Below are 16,558 nucleotides of genomic sequence, written 5' to 3'. Positions count from 1 at the left end.
AATCCACTCGCTAATGTTACCATCAGAAGTGGACCCGCGTTTCTTCCTGGTGTGCTACTAGGCAGCTGGAGCCACTGTCTGCCTCCTTGTCGGCTGTCCTGGATTATCTGTTGCACTTGTCTGGCGCTGGGCTCAAGTCCTCTTTGGTTCGAGTCCACCTTAGTGCCATTGCTGCTTTTCATCAGCCGATTGACGGGAAGCCTATCTGTTCATCCTGTGGTTTCCTGCTTCATGAAAGGACTTTTCCACGTTCATCCGCCCCTTAAACCTCTTCCGGTGATTTAGGATCTTAACGTGGTCCTTGCTCAATTGATGAAACCCCCGTTTGAGATGCTAGCGCGGGCTCAAAGTTTCTTACTTGGAAAGTTGTGTTTCTTATTGCTCTCACTTCTGCCTGTCGGGTCAGTGAGCTTCAAGCCTTGGTAGCGGACCCACCTTTCACTGTCTCCCATCAGGATAAGGTGGTTCTCCGTACCCATCCTAAGTTCTTGCCTAAGATTGTTTCTGATTTTCACATCAACCAATCTATTGTTCTTCCTGTGGTTTTTTTTTTTTGAAGCCCCATTCTCACCCTGGGGAAGTGGCTCTACATTCTCTTGATTGTAAGCATGCGCTGGCCTTCTTGAAGTGCACCGCTCCTCACCGTTTGGCTCCCCAGCTGTTCCTCTCTTTCAATCTTAATCGGTTGGGTCGCTCTGTCTCTAAGCAGACCATTTCTAACTGGTTGGCCGCTTGTATTTCTTTCTGTTATGCTCAGGCTGGTCCCTTCCTGCCGGGTCGAGTCACAGGCCACAAGGTCAGGGTGATGGCTGCGTCTGTTGCTTTCCTCTGCTCCACTCCCATTGAGGAAATCTATAAGGCTGCCACTTGGTCCACGGTTCATACGTTAACCTCTCACTACTGTCTGGATGCTTTCTCCAGCCGTGATGACCACTTTGGCCAGTCAGTTTTGCAACATCTATTCTCCTAAATTGCCAACTCTCCCTCCATCCCTTTCTGGTTAGCTTGGAGGTCACCTACATGTAGAGAATATGCTGCCTGCTTGTCCTGGGATAAAGCACAGTTACTTACCGTAACAGGTGTTATCCAGGCAGATATTCTCGCAACCCACCCACCTCCCCGTGGTTGGCTTCTTTGCTTGCTATCTGAACTGAGGACACACTGAGGAGACGCATGCCCTAGGCAGGGCGGGAGGGGCACGCGCGCATGCGCGGGCCAATCGCAAGCCTGAAGGTCTTCGAGCAAGTCTGCTTGCGAAAACGTCCGCTAGGGGGCTCCGTCGGTGACATCACCCACAAGTAGAGAATATCTGCCTGCTGTCCCTGGATAACACCTGTTACGATAAGTAACTGTGCTTTATGTGGCAGGAGTTCCCAAAACTGTAAGAGACTTCCCAAAAGCCTCAATTATAAATAAGGGCTTGGAAAAGGACACGGACACCAGTGAGTATTGGAGAATAGAATTCAAGATTCAGAAATCCATACTCACTGGAGCCAGGCACCGATCCAATCCCAGACATAGCCCCCAGCTGAAAAGGTTCTGGTCCCAATGCTGCCTCACACTCTCTGCTGTCTGTAAGTCAGAAGCATTTGGGGACACTCCTTAGAAAGAAAACACACTCTCATGCAAACAGTTATGTATCTAAAGAGGTGTCCGTTTATTTAGTGTCCAGGTGCATATATTTATAGTCTTCTTGTACATGTGCAATCACAAGCTAGTTACAGGTCAGTTTCTGTGTATAGCCATATGTGGAAGAAAGCTAAGTTTTGTTTCTTATACATAGCATCATCTTACAGGCAGGCAGGTAGGGAGAAGGGAGGAAAATTCCAAAGCCAGCACAAGCAGTTGTAACACTGAGCTCATAGGTTTAAATAGCAAAGAGAAAAAAGGATTTTGTGATTTCTTTCAGTGCAACAGTTTCTGAGCATTCATATGCTTTCAAAGAATATACAGTATACTCCTACACTTATCACCCACCTCCGAAAACTCAGTGTTCTCTGTCTTAATCTACTGGTTGGAGAGCATAACTTATTCTTTTTTGGACCGGTCTAGTAGGACTCAAAAAGATTTTAATGAATAAGAAATCTCACTATGTTCTAATCTGTGTTTCTTATGGTTACAGGAAGCATGTGCAGCTCCTATCTCTCCCAAAACTATCGGCTTCCTGTACTAGACACCATGTATGTTAGGAAGAGGCACCATGAGAAAAACTTTGAACTACAGATGTTGGAAGATTTTGTGGATTCTTTTACAGAAGATGCACTTGGCCTGAGATACCCACTGTCATCATGCATGCATACAGGTACCATCAGATAAAGTATAACCTGCATTGGTTAGAATGCTTCTAAAAGGTGCTTTAAATAGTTAAATATTTACTCCAAATTTCACACACACAAATCCTGTGTAATAAATTTCCCTCTTGCCTTCTTTAATTGGGATAATTTTATTGTAAAATTAAGAAATGTGCCCAAGGTTGTGATAGAAGAGAGAATTAAGAGGCACAAAAAATTTCGGTTCCTCTCTAAGCTATCTAATGTTCTAGGGCTATATCAACTAAATTTAACTGAGAAAACCTTAATGCTTAGTGTGTTCTCGCTGTTCGCTAGGGTTTAGGTTCCTAGAAAACTCCATGAATACAAAAACACAAATAAGGAGCCATTGATCCTTTGGGAAAAAGGGAGTTAGGTTCTTGTGTGACCCTGCTTATTGTGTATTTTTGCTACCTAACACCATAAAATTATCTTCCAGTTCAATAGAAATGGTATGCTGAACGATAAGGTTCTCCATGTCTACTCATGAGCATTCTGCAGAAGATGTGAAGGAATCGTAGCTTTTCAGCTCCTCCCCCTCCTCCTCTTCCTTAGTCTCTGTTGCCCTCTTCAGTTATTCCTTGTGCAGGCAAGCATGAAGGTGTTGTGTTGATCTGCTCCCTTTATTTCTTATTATTTTGTAGTGTTTTCTTGGGGTTCACATTTTTTTTTACACGTCTCAAGCAACTGCTGTGCCTGCTTGGAGGAGAGCAGACTTTAATCCACAGCTGGCAGGTGCATCATTCAGGGACCTGTACATCCAGCCTGCTGAAGATTTGTGGAGCTCAGGGTTTCTTGTCCTCAATATTTGCTTGCTTCCTTGACTCTGTCATGAGCTTGAGTGCAGGCTGTTAGACATCATTAGCGTTCCTCAAGGCACTCACAGTGCCCGTTGCGTTTTCGCTCCCTCATTCTTTCTGCGATCGTCGCCACATGGGGGTGGAGGTAGAGAATGACACTGACAGAATTCATCCCGTCCCCACGGATAACAGTGGGAAACCATCTCCATGTCATTCTTTAAGGAGAGAGGGAAAAATCTGAGTATGAATGGGTACAACCACTGATCCTCAAGCCTTGCATTAATGTAGGGGTAGGGAACTCTGGTCCTCGAGAGCCGTATTCCAGTCGGGTTTTCAGAATTTCCCCAATGAATATGCATAAGATCTATTTGCATGCACTGCTTTCAATGCATATTCATTGGGGAAATCCTGAAAACCCGACTGGAATATGGCTCTCGAGGACCGGAGTTCCCTACCCCTGCATTAATGAATGCTAGTGTAGAAGGACTGAGGTTGAGATAGACCCTAAAGAATTGCACGAGATGATTTCCTGCAGTTATCGGTGGGGACGGGAACAGTGATGAATTCTGTCACCATGTAATTCTTTAGGTGGAAGCTCAGTCCGACTAAGGTCTGACTGGCAACCCGAAGATCTCGGTGTAAAGGCTGACTGGCGGCTTGAGGCAGAAAATCCCTCCAGATCCAGCTATTCTTTCATGGAGTGAAACAGACTGCAGCATTATTTTTTCAGCATTTGGTTAGGCTGTGACGGTCTATGTGAAAATTGGGAGAAGAGGGTCTCAAAAAACTGTGTGTTTGTTTTTTTTTAATTATTTATTTATACAGTTTTATAAAATTTTTCCAAGCATAAACATCTTGTACAGAAAAGTACGATCAAGACACTTCTATTTTAAATTAATTTTCAATTCTGAAAAGTAATTCACTCAAATTATTATAGGAAAAGAAGAAAAATTCAGCTTCCCTTGGTCACACACCAGTCCTCTAAATTAAATTAGATCCAAGATTTAAAGAGTATCTTAATTAAATGCAAACAAATATAAAGAAGTACTTTAACTACTACTAAATAGAGAACTAATTTCCAATAGGAGCTGTTGTTTACTTCATTCTCAAGGCGTTTCATTGAGATAAATCTTATCAAATGAGATGGATCTACAAATACATATTTCAACGAACGATATCTAACGACACATTTACATGGGTATCTTAAGAAGAAAACCCCCCCAATTTGAGTCACTCCAAGCTTCAGATTCAGGAATTCTCTTCTTCTTTTTTGAGTCTCTCTTGAGACATCTGGAAAAATTTGAATATGGAAACCCAGGAAATCCTTGGATCTATTCTTGAAGTAAAGATTTAGGATCCAGTCCTTGTCTGGAGCCAAAGCCACAGTCAACAGAAAAGTGGCTGGCGTAGCTACTTCTCTGTCCGATTGTTCTAATATAGCGGAAATATCCAATGGATGTTCCTGAGGTTCTTCAACTTATTCTTTTTGAAGAGTTTGAGCTTTAACAGGAAGGTAATAAGCCCTTAGAAACATAGAAACATAGAAAGATTACGGCAGATAAGGGCCATAGCCCATCAAGTCTGCCCACACCATTTACCCACCCTCTTAAGTCTACCGACCCCTAAAGTACAATAATTATACTGTCATTCTACTGACCCGCCAATTCAAGTCCTAGTGACCCAATCCCTTGGCATGACCTCATAGGGATCCCACATAGGTATCCCATTTGTTCTTGAAGTCTGGGATGCTGCGTGCCTCGACCACCTGTACTGGAAGCTTGTTCCAATGCTCAATCACTCTCTCCGTGAAGAAATACTTCCTGGCGTCTCCACGAAACTTCCCTCCCTTGAGTTTGAGCGGATGTCCTCTTGTGGTCGAGGGTCCCTTGAGAAGAAAGATATCCTCTTCCACCTCGACCCGTCCCGTGATGTACTTAAAAGTCTCAATCATGTCTCCCCTCTCCCTACGCTCTTCGAGAGTGTAGAGCTGCAATTTGCTCAATCTTTCTTCGTACGGGAGACCCTTTAGCCCCGAGACCAACCTGGTGGCCATCCGCTGAACCGATTCAATTCTGAGCACATCCTTACGGTAATGTGGCCTCCAGAATTGCACACAGTATTCCAGATGAGGTCTCACCATGGCTCTGTACAATGGCATCATGACTTCAGGTTTCCTGTTGACAAAGCTTCTCTTGATACAACCTATCATCTGCCGTGCTTTAGATGAAGCCTTCTCCACTTGAGTGGCTGCTTTCATGTCAGCACTGATGATTACTCCCAAGTCTCGTTCTTCCGTAGTCCTTGTTAAAGTTTCTCCATTCAGGGTGTAGGTTCTGCAAGGATTTCCGTTACCGAGATGCATGACCTTACATTTCTTGGCGTTGAAGCCCAGCTGCCAGATCAAGGACCATTTTTCTAAAGTACGCAGGTCTTGCTCCATAGCATCCTGTAGATTATAGCCGTTTACTATATTGCATAGTTTGGCGTCATCAGCGAATAAGATTACCTTGCCTTGAAGCCCTTGAGTTAGATCCCCAATGAATATGTTGAAGAGGAGTGGGCCCAGGACTGAACCCTTTTGGCTCTCCGCTAGTCACCTCTGACATTTTAGAGAAGGTACCGTTAACCACCACCCTCTGAAGTCTGCCACTAAGCCAATCTTTAACCCATGCAGTTAGAGTCTCTCCTAATCCCATCGATTTCATCTTGTTCAGCAGCCTGCGGTGTGGGACGCTGTCAAACGCTTTGCTGAAGTCCAGGTACCTCCCCCTTGTAAGGGGAGGTAAAGAATTTTCAGGTATCTTAAGAATCTCCATAAAATATCGTTTTATCATATCTCGAGGGGAAACCGATAAAATTTTAGGAAAATTTACAATCCGCAGGTTATTAGCCCGAGTATTGTTCTCCAAAGCTTCCAATTTCCTCCTCATAATTGTGTTATCTTTAACCAGTTGATCTTGATTTTGTTTAACAGTTATTAATTCTTTATTGGTTTCCTGTTTTAATAAAGATACATCTTGTTTTAAAGAGTTAATTTCTTCTTTCTTTACTTTTATTTCTGTATCCAGATTTTTTATTTGAGGATTTAAGGTATTCCCCAAATTGACTACCAAATCCCAAAGAGCTTCTAATGTGACTTGTGGGGGTTTGACCACTGAAAATAATTGTATTTGTGTGGTTAGAGTCTGTTCTTGAAGCTGGTTTACCTCAATGAAGCCTTGTCTTCCTTTAGCACTTGGTGTCCCGGTTACAGGCTGAGATGTTCCATTCAGCGAGCCCTCCAACATGCTTGCCTCTCGAGAAGAGAGAACTTCTTGTCCGGCTGCACTCTGATCTCGCGGTGAGCTGGCTGCCTGTGGCTGTGGCTGGTGAGGTGGCGTCCGTTCGTCAGGGCTCAAAGAGATGTCAGGCCCTAAGGAATTCGCCGCAGTGATACTCTCCGGTGGCGTTCCCAGCGGTAATGTCCCTGGCGATCCTTGTTCTCGTTAGATAGATTGTGAGCCCACCGGGACAGATAGGGAAAATGCTTGAGTACCTGATTGTAAAAACCGCTTAGATAACCTTGATAAGCGGTATATCAAATCCTAATAAACTTGAAACTTGACTCGTTGCAGTCGCCGTATGAAATCATTCAATTGTAGCCGACGGGGTATCGAGCGTCGGGAGGCAACACCCAGCGCTTTTTCCCCCTTCTTTTCGGCATTTTCTTATCGAAGGTGAGAGCAAAGTTGCAGGCGTCTGAGCAGCAGTTAGTAAGTTGCGGCCATCTTGGATCCTAAAAAAAACTGTGTTTTGACTGTTTCTACAAGTAGGGCTTTGTTCCCTCTCTTCTAAAATGCTACTTTTTGTTGTTTTTAGTTAGGCCTGAAGCATTTTTAAGCCAAAACGCTGCCACAGTGGCCATCTTGGATTTCCTGATTTTTTTTATTTTTTATTTTTCCTAAGTTCTCCAACTTTATAAAACATCTTATCCTAGGACAAGCAGGCAGCATATTCTCACATATGGGTGATGTCATCCACGAAGCCCAGTACAGTCAGTATGACAAGGGAACTGTCACTTTAAGTTTTCAGTAACTTCGTGACTGCCTGCACCCTGCATGCGCGACTGCCTTCCTGCCTGCTGAGGCTCGCAGTGCCTCAGTTCTTCATTTTCTGCGGAGTGAAGTACTGTTTGGCTGGACTTCATTCAGTCTGTTTGCCTTCCCGCTTTACGTCATTTTTTCTTCTTTATTTGTTCTTTTTCTTATGAGAGGAGAGCAAATTTAAATTTCTTTCATTTCTCTCATAAATTTCTGTGACAATTTAGTTCAATCTCGCTGAAATAATTTTTCCGTCTGTCGAAATGGTTGACGGGTTTTAAAAAAGTGTGGCAGGTGTCAGCAGTCTGTTTCTTTTGCAGATCCTCATACATGGTGTCTACAATGTTTTGACTCTGAACACGAAATTGAGACTTGTTCTTTCTGTTCATCTTTAAAGTTGTGCACTCTTAAAGCCCGTTGTGCTCAGCAGGAGCAGTTGTTCAGTGCTGCCATGGATATCGCTAAATCTCACAGGCGTCGACATGAAAACTCCGGCATCAGCTTTGACATCGACATCACAAGAGATTCCAGCATCGGGAAAGCCAGCTAAGAAGCCAGTCGCTTCTAAACAAGTGTCGCAGGTCTCTACAGCATCGAGTCCCTTGATGCAGACCAAACAATGATGCCACCACTCCAGCTTCGCAGGTTGTCTCTCCTACACAGTGTGGATCCTCATCGAGGTCACCCACTGCGAGACAACCTGCTGCACTGATAGTACTGGCTGTTGAGCCATCAGTACCAGTGCCTTCTTTTAGGGAGAAACTCGATGAGTTCTTCCAGAGGGAGCTCGGTAATATATTTAAACTGCACTGCATGCCGGTGCTAGCATCGACTCTCGACCGGCCCAGCTTGAGCATAGCGTTACGTTATCGGTTATCCATTGGAGCATCAAACTCCACAGGATTTCCTGTGAGACTTGTTCCCCTTCTTGACGACGTTCACACCAATGTTCTTGCTCCTCATCGAAGCATCAGTCCTGTACTTTGAAGCATCAACACTGTTCTTCAGGGTGTTTGACTTCAAGATATCATCGCTCTTCATCACGTCGATCTCATCCTACGAAGCATAAGAACACACTCATCGGTCCTTTTCCTCGTCTTCATCAGATCGGTACTGAAGAAGTCAAAAATCTTCTCTTAGACAACGTTCTCCTCAATGCACAGTCTCCAAGCCTTCTATATGATTCATATTTATGTTCTGACTCAGACTGATCACCTATGTTATCTGCACCTGAGTCTTATAATAATAATAATAACAATTTATTTTTCTATACCGCCATAGTCAGTCGACTTCTAGGCGGTTCACATTAAGAGAAGACTGGACATTCAGTGAATTACAGATGCATGAGGGGAAAGTTACAGGAGAAAAGGGTTGTAGGGGAGGGAAAGTAAGGGGGGATAGGAATTGCCTGAAGAATTGCTTAGGGGTTTGAAGGGGGGAAAAGCGTAGAGAGTGCGGAATGGTCTGTTTAGGTGATGAATTTGTCAAACAGAGCGGTTTTGATAGATTTTCGGAATGCATGGTAGGTTTGTCTGGTTTTATTTATGTAGTTTCCCAGCCAGGATTGTTGTCGGTTAGCTTGGAACATGAAGGTTCTGTCAAGGTAGGATTTGTATTTGCAGCCAGTAATATTAGGATAAGCGAAAATGTCAGAACAGTCACCACAAATAACACCTCCTGAAAGAAAATCTCCTTCAGAAAGGCTTTCTTTTACTAGATACATTAGGACAGCTAGGCAAAAACCCTACCTTGTTAAATTGTAAGCTGACACTGGTCACAGTGTGGAGTACTTGGAGGTGTTGGAACTATGATGAACCTCCCAAAGAACTCCTCAAGTTACCGTTACATGGATTCTTAGAGACACTTCTCAAAAATTGGGAAAACGCCTTTAACTATCACGGTATGCTTAGAGAAAACTTGATTCCCTATACAAAATAATTTATTGTCCAGGATTTAATAAGCCACAGTTTCAACATCAATATTTAGTGGTGGAATTCAACACTTTAAAAATCTTCCAGTGCAAAAGTTTATGCCTCCGGCATCTCCAGGCCTTACTATGGACAAATTTGGACATCGCCCTTTATCTAGTTTCCATGCTGATGAACAGGATTCTTAATTACAATTTCTACATTTCCTGTTATTTAAAACAACTGGTAAGACAATTGCCTAGCTTTGACCAGTATACTCCTTCACAGCACCTTGCACAATATCAACAGATTGTGCATACTCTCTCACAGTCTAGACAACATATAGCAAGGTCAGCCTATGATGCTTTTGAGATGTCATCTAGAGCATTGTTCTTCAACCGCTGGTCCATGGACCGGTCCCAAGACAGCGTTCTTCAACCACTGGTCCATGGTGCAATCAACACGGCATCTTCGGGCCCAAGACAGCGTTCTTCAATTACCGGTCCACGGTGCAATCAACACGGCATCTTCGGGCCGGCTCCCTGAGTGCTGCAGTATACAAAGCCGTGGGAAAAGGCTCCTAGGTGCGTCCTGCACCTGAACCGGAAGCCTTCTCTCTGACGTCGCAATGTCATAGGGAAGGCTTCCAGTTGAGGTGCGGGACGATCACGAGGAGCTGCTGTCTACAGCTTTGTGGAATGCAGCACCCAGGGAGCTGGCCCGAAGACGCTGCATTGATTGCACAGTGGACCAGCCCAAAGATAACACCGGGGGCAGGCCATAAGGCAAGGCACATGGAGGAAGAGAGACAACAACGGTAGGAGAAATGCATTTCTTCCTGAACAGAAAAATCAATCACTAAATAAAAAAAATAAAAGCATTTGTTTCGTTTCTTCTGGGGTTGTAATGCTTGCAGAGTCTTGCATCTTAGGGTTTGTTTATAAATATTAGTACTTTTAGTTTTTGGTTCTGCATTTGCATGGGTTATCTTTTTTCTGGTAGGAATGAATGTTAAAAAGCAAACAGTGTGCTTTGTGTATTTTAATTTTGTGGTTAACCATTATGTGTTGTTAATATATGAAAAATGAATGGAAAAAATGGTGTTACAATTAGTATTATTATGGGGGCGGGGTCTGGGGCGGAGATTGAGTGGAGATGGGCATGACTTAGCCCAGTGTTCTTCAACTGCCGGTTTGCAGACCGGTGCCGAGCCACAAAATAATTATTTTATTTCCGCCGGTCTATAGGTTTCAAAAGGTTGAAGAACACTGATCTAGAGCATTGGCTATGTTAGTAACTATGAGACGTTCTGGCTTGGCTAAGAGTTTCTGATATGAACAGCTGCCTATTTTCGGGAGCCGGTCATCCTGCCCTGCTCACACAATGTCTACCTTCCATACGCCTGCACCATCGCATTTCAGACCCCTGACGCTGAGTACCTGCCCCCCCGCTGCCTGCCCCCTGCTGCTGCCGCTGGCGACTACGCGGACAACATCAACAAACTGAGCCTGCAAAGCGAGATGGACAGCGGCTACGACTCCAACAAGCCCAGCCTCAAGTCACCCAGCGGTGTGTGAATGCTGACGCCGGCGCCAGCCCCTGCCTTGGGCTCTGCTGCGGCCGCATCCCCAGCTCGTCGTCCTCTATCACTGGCCCACAGTTCCAGTAAGGAATGGGGGGTTGGCAGGTCAGGACTGCTGCCACTGCGCTGCTTCCCTGCTTGGTTGTTCCTCCTTGCTCAGCGGTTCTTCTTCTGCTCATGTGGAGGCACGGAGTTTCAAGTGCACATGTGTGGCTAGGGTTTTATTATTATAGATAAAATATTAACAAAAATTCCAATGTTTAGTATGCAGTAGTCACAGGCAATGATGTAAATGTATCTATGATGAGAAGAAATTTAGAGCATGAAGAGAATACCATGCTAATAACATATGACTGCACCTCCTAGCCAAAGACTTCAGTGTCCCAGAAATAAAGACTAATGTTGTTGAAATTGCTAAATACTTTTCTGTAACCATCATTTTGCAGCAGCAGCGCTGAAAAGAATGGCTGCAGCCAAGCTAATACTCCCACTGGCCTATTCTGATGACAGTTTATGAACAAAATGGAGAAAAAATAGATGGCATTGTTATGGGCTTAAGAGAAATGTTGAAGATATGCTGAGAATTCTGAAACCCATTTCTAAAGCATTAAACAAAATACAGAAAAATAGCTGCTTTATTGTTGATGCTGTTAAAATTTAGAAGCAAGTGAGTGAGCATTGTTGCGAGACCAAAAGGATGCTGAGAATTGATAGTGATTCTCTTAATACATGGAATCTGAGGAATTTCCTGTGTTCCAGGAAGATGGGGATGTTGAAGGTAAGCTTCTTTCAAATCTATGGCAGAAATCTGGCTCCACCACAGCAATGACTGACTGAACAGACTCCATTTGAAACCGAGGTATTCTCAGGGCTATGTTGACCTGTTTGAGATCCAGGATGGGCCTCCACTCCTCTGAGCCCATTTGCATGTCAGTGTCAGAGACTGCTAGAAACCTCGCTAAAAACAGAAATAAGCCGTTTTGATAATCCGCAGCTAAACCATCGGAAAACAGTTTAGCGATGGCATTAAACTTTTGAGAATCTGGGCCTCAAAGGAGCTGAGAAGATGACCAAAAAAAAGTAGAAAGATGATGCATAGGTAAATCCTCATGATCATACAATCTGGCTTCAGTCTCTGCTTGATAGCAGGTCATGCGAGTAACTACTAGCTCTAGTTGGTAGCTCTTATGCTGGTTGCATAAGTTTGGATCCTATAATGTTAGTTCCTATGTTACATGCCATGATTTTTCCCTGTTTTCCTTCTTCCTATTATGTCTTTTATTTCAATGCTACTTGATTGCTTTTGTACAAAATGAAGGGGTAGGAGCAGCTCCCTGTGAAAAAGGTGGAGTGAAAGCATGATTAACAGTTTTCTGCAAGCAATTTGCTAGTTCAGATACAAGACCCTAGCGTTCAGGCCTACCTGACACATCTACACGAAAGATTACTGAGGTAAGAACCTAATCTTTCTTTCTCAACAGTGACATCTTGTGTTATCCATGTTAGATGAATCATGGAATGAACTTGTAGCTCCAACTGAGATGGGAGGAAGAAGGAAAAAATTAGAAGGCCTATAGCACTGTAGGCCAATTAGATTACTGCTAGTTAAACTGGAAAGGCAAAGGAATAGAAAGAAATTGCCACTCCAAAAAAAAAAATTCTTCACTATACTGCTTCCATTGTATGCAGATAGATCTCATCTATCTTAATTGTGGAAATGCTGAAAATCCAACTAGGTTGTGGTCCTCGAGAACTGTGGTTGACCAACCTTGGAATGCATTCTGCCATTGAATATCCAGGTATAAATTTAAATGCCACAGTGAATGTATGAAGTGAAAAATGTTTTCAGTTTCTTGGAGTAAAATAAGTTTATGAATGTTAAGAATTCAAGTAAGTTAAGTTCAATTAAAAATGTTGAAAGTTAGAATGTTTCTTAGCTCAAAAATTTAGGATTCATACTAATTCCATTTTTTGAACTCTGTGTTACCAGGAAAGGAAATAAGTCATTTTTTTTCTTTGAAAGTGTTCCATATTTTTTTTTGAGGGCCTAAGAAAAATGAGGCCAGCAGCTTCCCTTGTTAAAACTGTGTTATTCCCCTTAGCTTGTAGACAGTACTTGGAAAAGTACCCTGGGGACAGCAGTCTTCTCTGGGAAGTCGAAGGAGTCGGGCATTGGTTCCAGAGGACAGCTATTATCAGCAGAATACAGAAGATAATACTCAGAAATACAGGTAGAAAACTAATTTTTACAAGTGGTTTCATTTTTCTGTATTCTTGAAGGAAAATTGTCAGGTCTAATTTCTGAATGGCATATTAATAAGTTATGGGAGTGTGAGGACTAGAGCATAAAGCTTTTGAATCTAAGCACTTAATAGGCTTGAATCCTAACATTCTGATGCTAATGTTAAGCTGACCACTGCTAGATACAGTTAACTTGGCAATTTTGTCTGATTGGCATATCCTGGGGACAAGGTATACACAAAAAATAAGGAAACAAAACCCTATGACAAGCAAACAGAAAAAGTAGGGAAGCAACTGTACTTATCAACCTGAGATAATATACTAAAATTTATTAAAACAAATAAAAACAGTCTGTATTTCTTGTTGGTTCAGAGTATTCAATAGGAGCTAGAGTTGTTTTTTCCACTCCCAGAGGTAGATTGTTCACAGCTGTGACTAAGGAGATGACAACTCTGGTTGAGGGTAGTACTGACCTCAAGGACTCTCAAGACCAGAAGCTAGAGATGATCTTGGAAAAGAGTTTTTGTTCCCTAGCCTTTGAGGTGCAAGCAGTGATTTTGTGGGGGTTATGTGACTTGAATCCTGCTCCAGTGGGTATAGCAGTTTCTGTGTTCCAAGGAGATGGCTAAGCTAAAGTCCAGGGCAACATTTCTGGTTGACCACCTTCATGTGCTTTAGTTCTGTGCTCTTCATGGTCCACATTTTCTCCAATTCTGTTGCGACAACTGTGGGAACCAGATGGTCCCTCTGGATGCAATATTGGGTGGTTGATCCAGTGTCCTGAACTGCTTTTTGGGGTCATCTGCTCTTCAGTGAAGATGTGAAGAAGCAGGTTCAAGGCTTTGGGGAGTCCCATCATTTGCATCTGCCTGAGGATAAACCTCATGAGTCTTCTAAGTTCTCTGGAATCACTCCTGGAAGTGGGGCCATTATCAATCAGTTAGCTGGTGTCTCTGAGACCAAGGGCCAACAGGGACAGTCCTTTTGGGGTGCAAAGTAAAGAGGAGGAGTGTTTTGTGTCCTTCACTGCTCCTCAAAAGGGAGCCCAGTGAGGGTCAGAGAGATATAGGCAGGCGATAGACTGGGAGCAAACCTTCATCACCTCAACAATAGTTCCTGGAAGTTGTCCGTGATAATTATACCATGGAGTTTCCATCACCTATTTCAGATGCCTTTATGGAGGTCCTCAATTGTGGTGTCTGTTTGGACTCCATGCTCTTTGCGGAAACCTGCTTTTTCAAAAGGAAGCAGCCTTATCCTTAAAGCTAAGTTCTATCTTACTACTTTTTGGGAGTTGACTGGGGGTTTTCAGGGAGTATTCTGAGTGACTTCACTTTTGCAACTACCGTACTTAACTTATTATTTAGATTCAAACAATTTTTATTGATGCATACATCAATAACAACATAAGAGTATCACATTATGTATAATACAACAACAATGCATCAAATAATATAAAATAAGAAGCATAAATACCCTCCACCTTCCCCCCCCAAAACCCTCCCTCCCCCCAATGGTATTCTCTAATTCACCTCACTATGGTATACTCTAATTCACCTCTCTATGATACATCGATACACTCTAGGAAACCCATCTTAAGACCGCACTACGGTCCTTAGGATGCAAGGTTTGTAAGTAAGGTTCCCATCTATAATAATAAAACGCTAAGCACGCATGTGCACTCATAAGCCGTGTTCCCTGATCCCTGATCTGTCGGGATGTGGCCAGCAGAGTGCGCTTACCACCATCTCTCTCTCCCAGCGGGCTACCAGGCTCGGGCTGCTCAGTCCATGCGTCCGGCTGACTCTCCCACCAAAGCCCCCCATGGTGGCGGCTCCTCCCGCATCCGGCTACCCTTCTGTTCAAAGCCGCCGTTGCAGGCCACCCCCCCCCCAAGAGCCGCACCAGCGTCGGAAACCCCTCCGACGTCACAACGTCAGAGACAAGGCTTCCGACGCCGGTGCGCCTCTGGAGAGAAGCTGCGGTGGCGGCGCCGAACAGCAAGGCAACATCTTTATGGGAGCCAGCCCTCGGTGAAGCCCAAGAGGAGCCGTCACCGCGAAGAGCTCCAGTAAGTTGGGATCGGTTGAGGAGCTGCCGCTGCCTGCCACTTTGAAATTTGGCAAGGGAGCTAGCCAGAAAATAAAATAAATGCTGCTGCCCTGGAGACTTCAAAGATAAGGGAAGGGTTCAGCTGGCACCCTCAACTGCATTGAGTGGGACCAGAGTTAAAAAATAAATAAAGTCAAGGTGAATAGGGCAAAGGCCGGGGTTGGGTTTAATCCTGGTAGGCTGTGAAGGTATTCCACTATGACCATTCAGTCTCTCAATCAATTCAGCTCCAAGAATTTCTCTCCCACATAAGGCTTTATAAAACCAGCCCAACTTTACTAATAAAGCAGTACCATCTACTCACACAGGATCACACAATAGGGAAGTTCATTATTCTGATGTCTACTGGGTCCACCCCCTCCTGCACCCTGGTATTCCTTCCTTCTCTTCCTGTCTGTCTTCTGCAGCTAAACCCATGGAGAAACTATTGATAAGAGGAAGTGATGGGAGAGTTTCCCTCTGTGATTAAGGGAATAACGGAACAGGCCAGACCGCGGGAAGAGAAGGGGGGTGGGGGGAAATGCTGCTGCACAGGGGGCAGGGAAAGAGACAGAAACACAGACAAAGAAAGGGGGCCAGGGAGAGAGAAAGACAGAGAGAGAGAGAGAGACAGAAAGAAAGAAAGACAGACAGACATATATTCTAACACTCGTTAATTTAACAGGCTAAAAGACTAGTATATTCATAAACATCAACTTTCGTTTCTCAGGCCTTCCAGCATCTCTCACCTCCCAGATGGCCAACTGATGTAATTGGTTCCGCGGTGTCAGGTCAAAAGCGCGCCGGGACAAAGGCGCGCCCAGACAATTGAGCGCAGCGCGCGCTGCTGCGCCGCTCTAAATGACTGTTTTTAGCGCTCCGACGGAGGGGTTGTGGGGGGGAACCCCCCACATTACTTAATAGACATCGTGCCGCGTTGTGGGGGGTTGTAACTCCCTACATTTTACTGAAAACTGAACTTTTTCCCTGTTTTTAGGGAAAAAGTTCAGTTTTACAGTAAAATGTGGAGGGTTACAACCCCCCATAACGCCGGCGCGATGTCTATTAAGTAAACTGGGGGGGTTCCCCAACAAAAACCCCCGTCGGAGCCCCTAAAAACTAATTTAGAGCGGTGCGGCGGTGCGCGCTGCGCTCAATTGTCGGCGCACGCTTTTGTCTTTCGCGCCGTTGTCTATGAACCGGTTTCGCCAATGCCAAAACTTTGGGGGAAAAGGGACCGTCCAATATTGTAAAATACATTTTTTGGCCAATAAACTCATTTTCCTACACAGCACTCGATGACCCCTAGGCAAATTACTGAAAGCCTCTGGCAAATCTAAAACAAAATGGGTCAGAAAACTACATAAAGATCTTCCAATTATTTTTGACATATAGGATATTATTCTTTTCCAAAAATTTTGAATAATGGGACAAGTCCAAAATGCATGTCCCAAAGTATGACTCCCAATTCCACATTTATGACATAATGGTGTAGGGAGACCTCCACTATAATATAACTGTGTACGAGTGTAATAAGCATGTAATGTAA

The 16,558-nt window shown here is 43.9% G+C and overlaps 1 protein-coding gene across 3 annotated transcripts in view; it reads left to right on the top strand.

The window, feature by feature from the left end:
- FAM169A (family with sequence similarity 169 member A) overlaps positions 1 to 16,558 on the top strand; it is a 157,039-nt gene that overhangs the window by 62,253 nt on the left and 78,228 nt on the right. For all 3 annotated transcript variants that reach the window (XM_033929293.1, XM_033929295.1, XM_033929294.1), the window contains exons 6-7: positions 2,123 to 2,302; positions 12,780 to 12,908. In XM_033929293.1, the coding sequence (XP_033785184.1) occupies positions 2,123 to 2,302; positions 12,780 to 12,908 (309 nt within the window). The remainder of the gene's footprint in view (positions 1 to 2,122; positions 2,303 to 12,779; positions 12,909 to 16,558) is intronic.

This window comes from Geotrypetes seraphini, chromosome 1 (genome assembly GCF_902459505.1).
Source record: "Geotrypetes seraphini chromosome 1, aGeoSer1.1, whole genome shotgun sequence".
NCBI classification, from domain to species: domain Eukaryota; kingdom Metazoa; phylum Chordata; class Amphibia; order Gymnophiona; family Dermophiidae; genus Geotrypetes; species Geotrypetes seraphini.
This window is presented reverse-complemented; position numbering and strand designations above follow the sequence as displayed.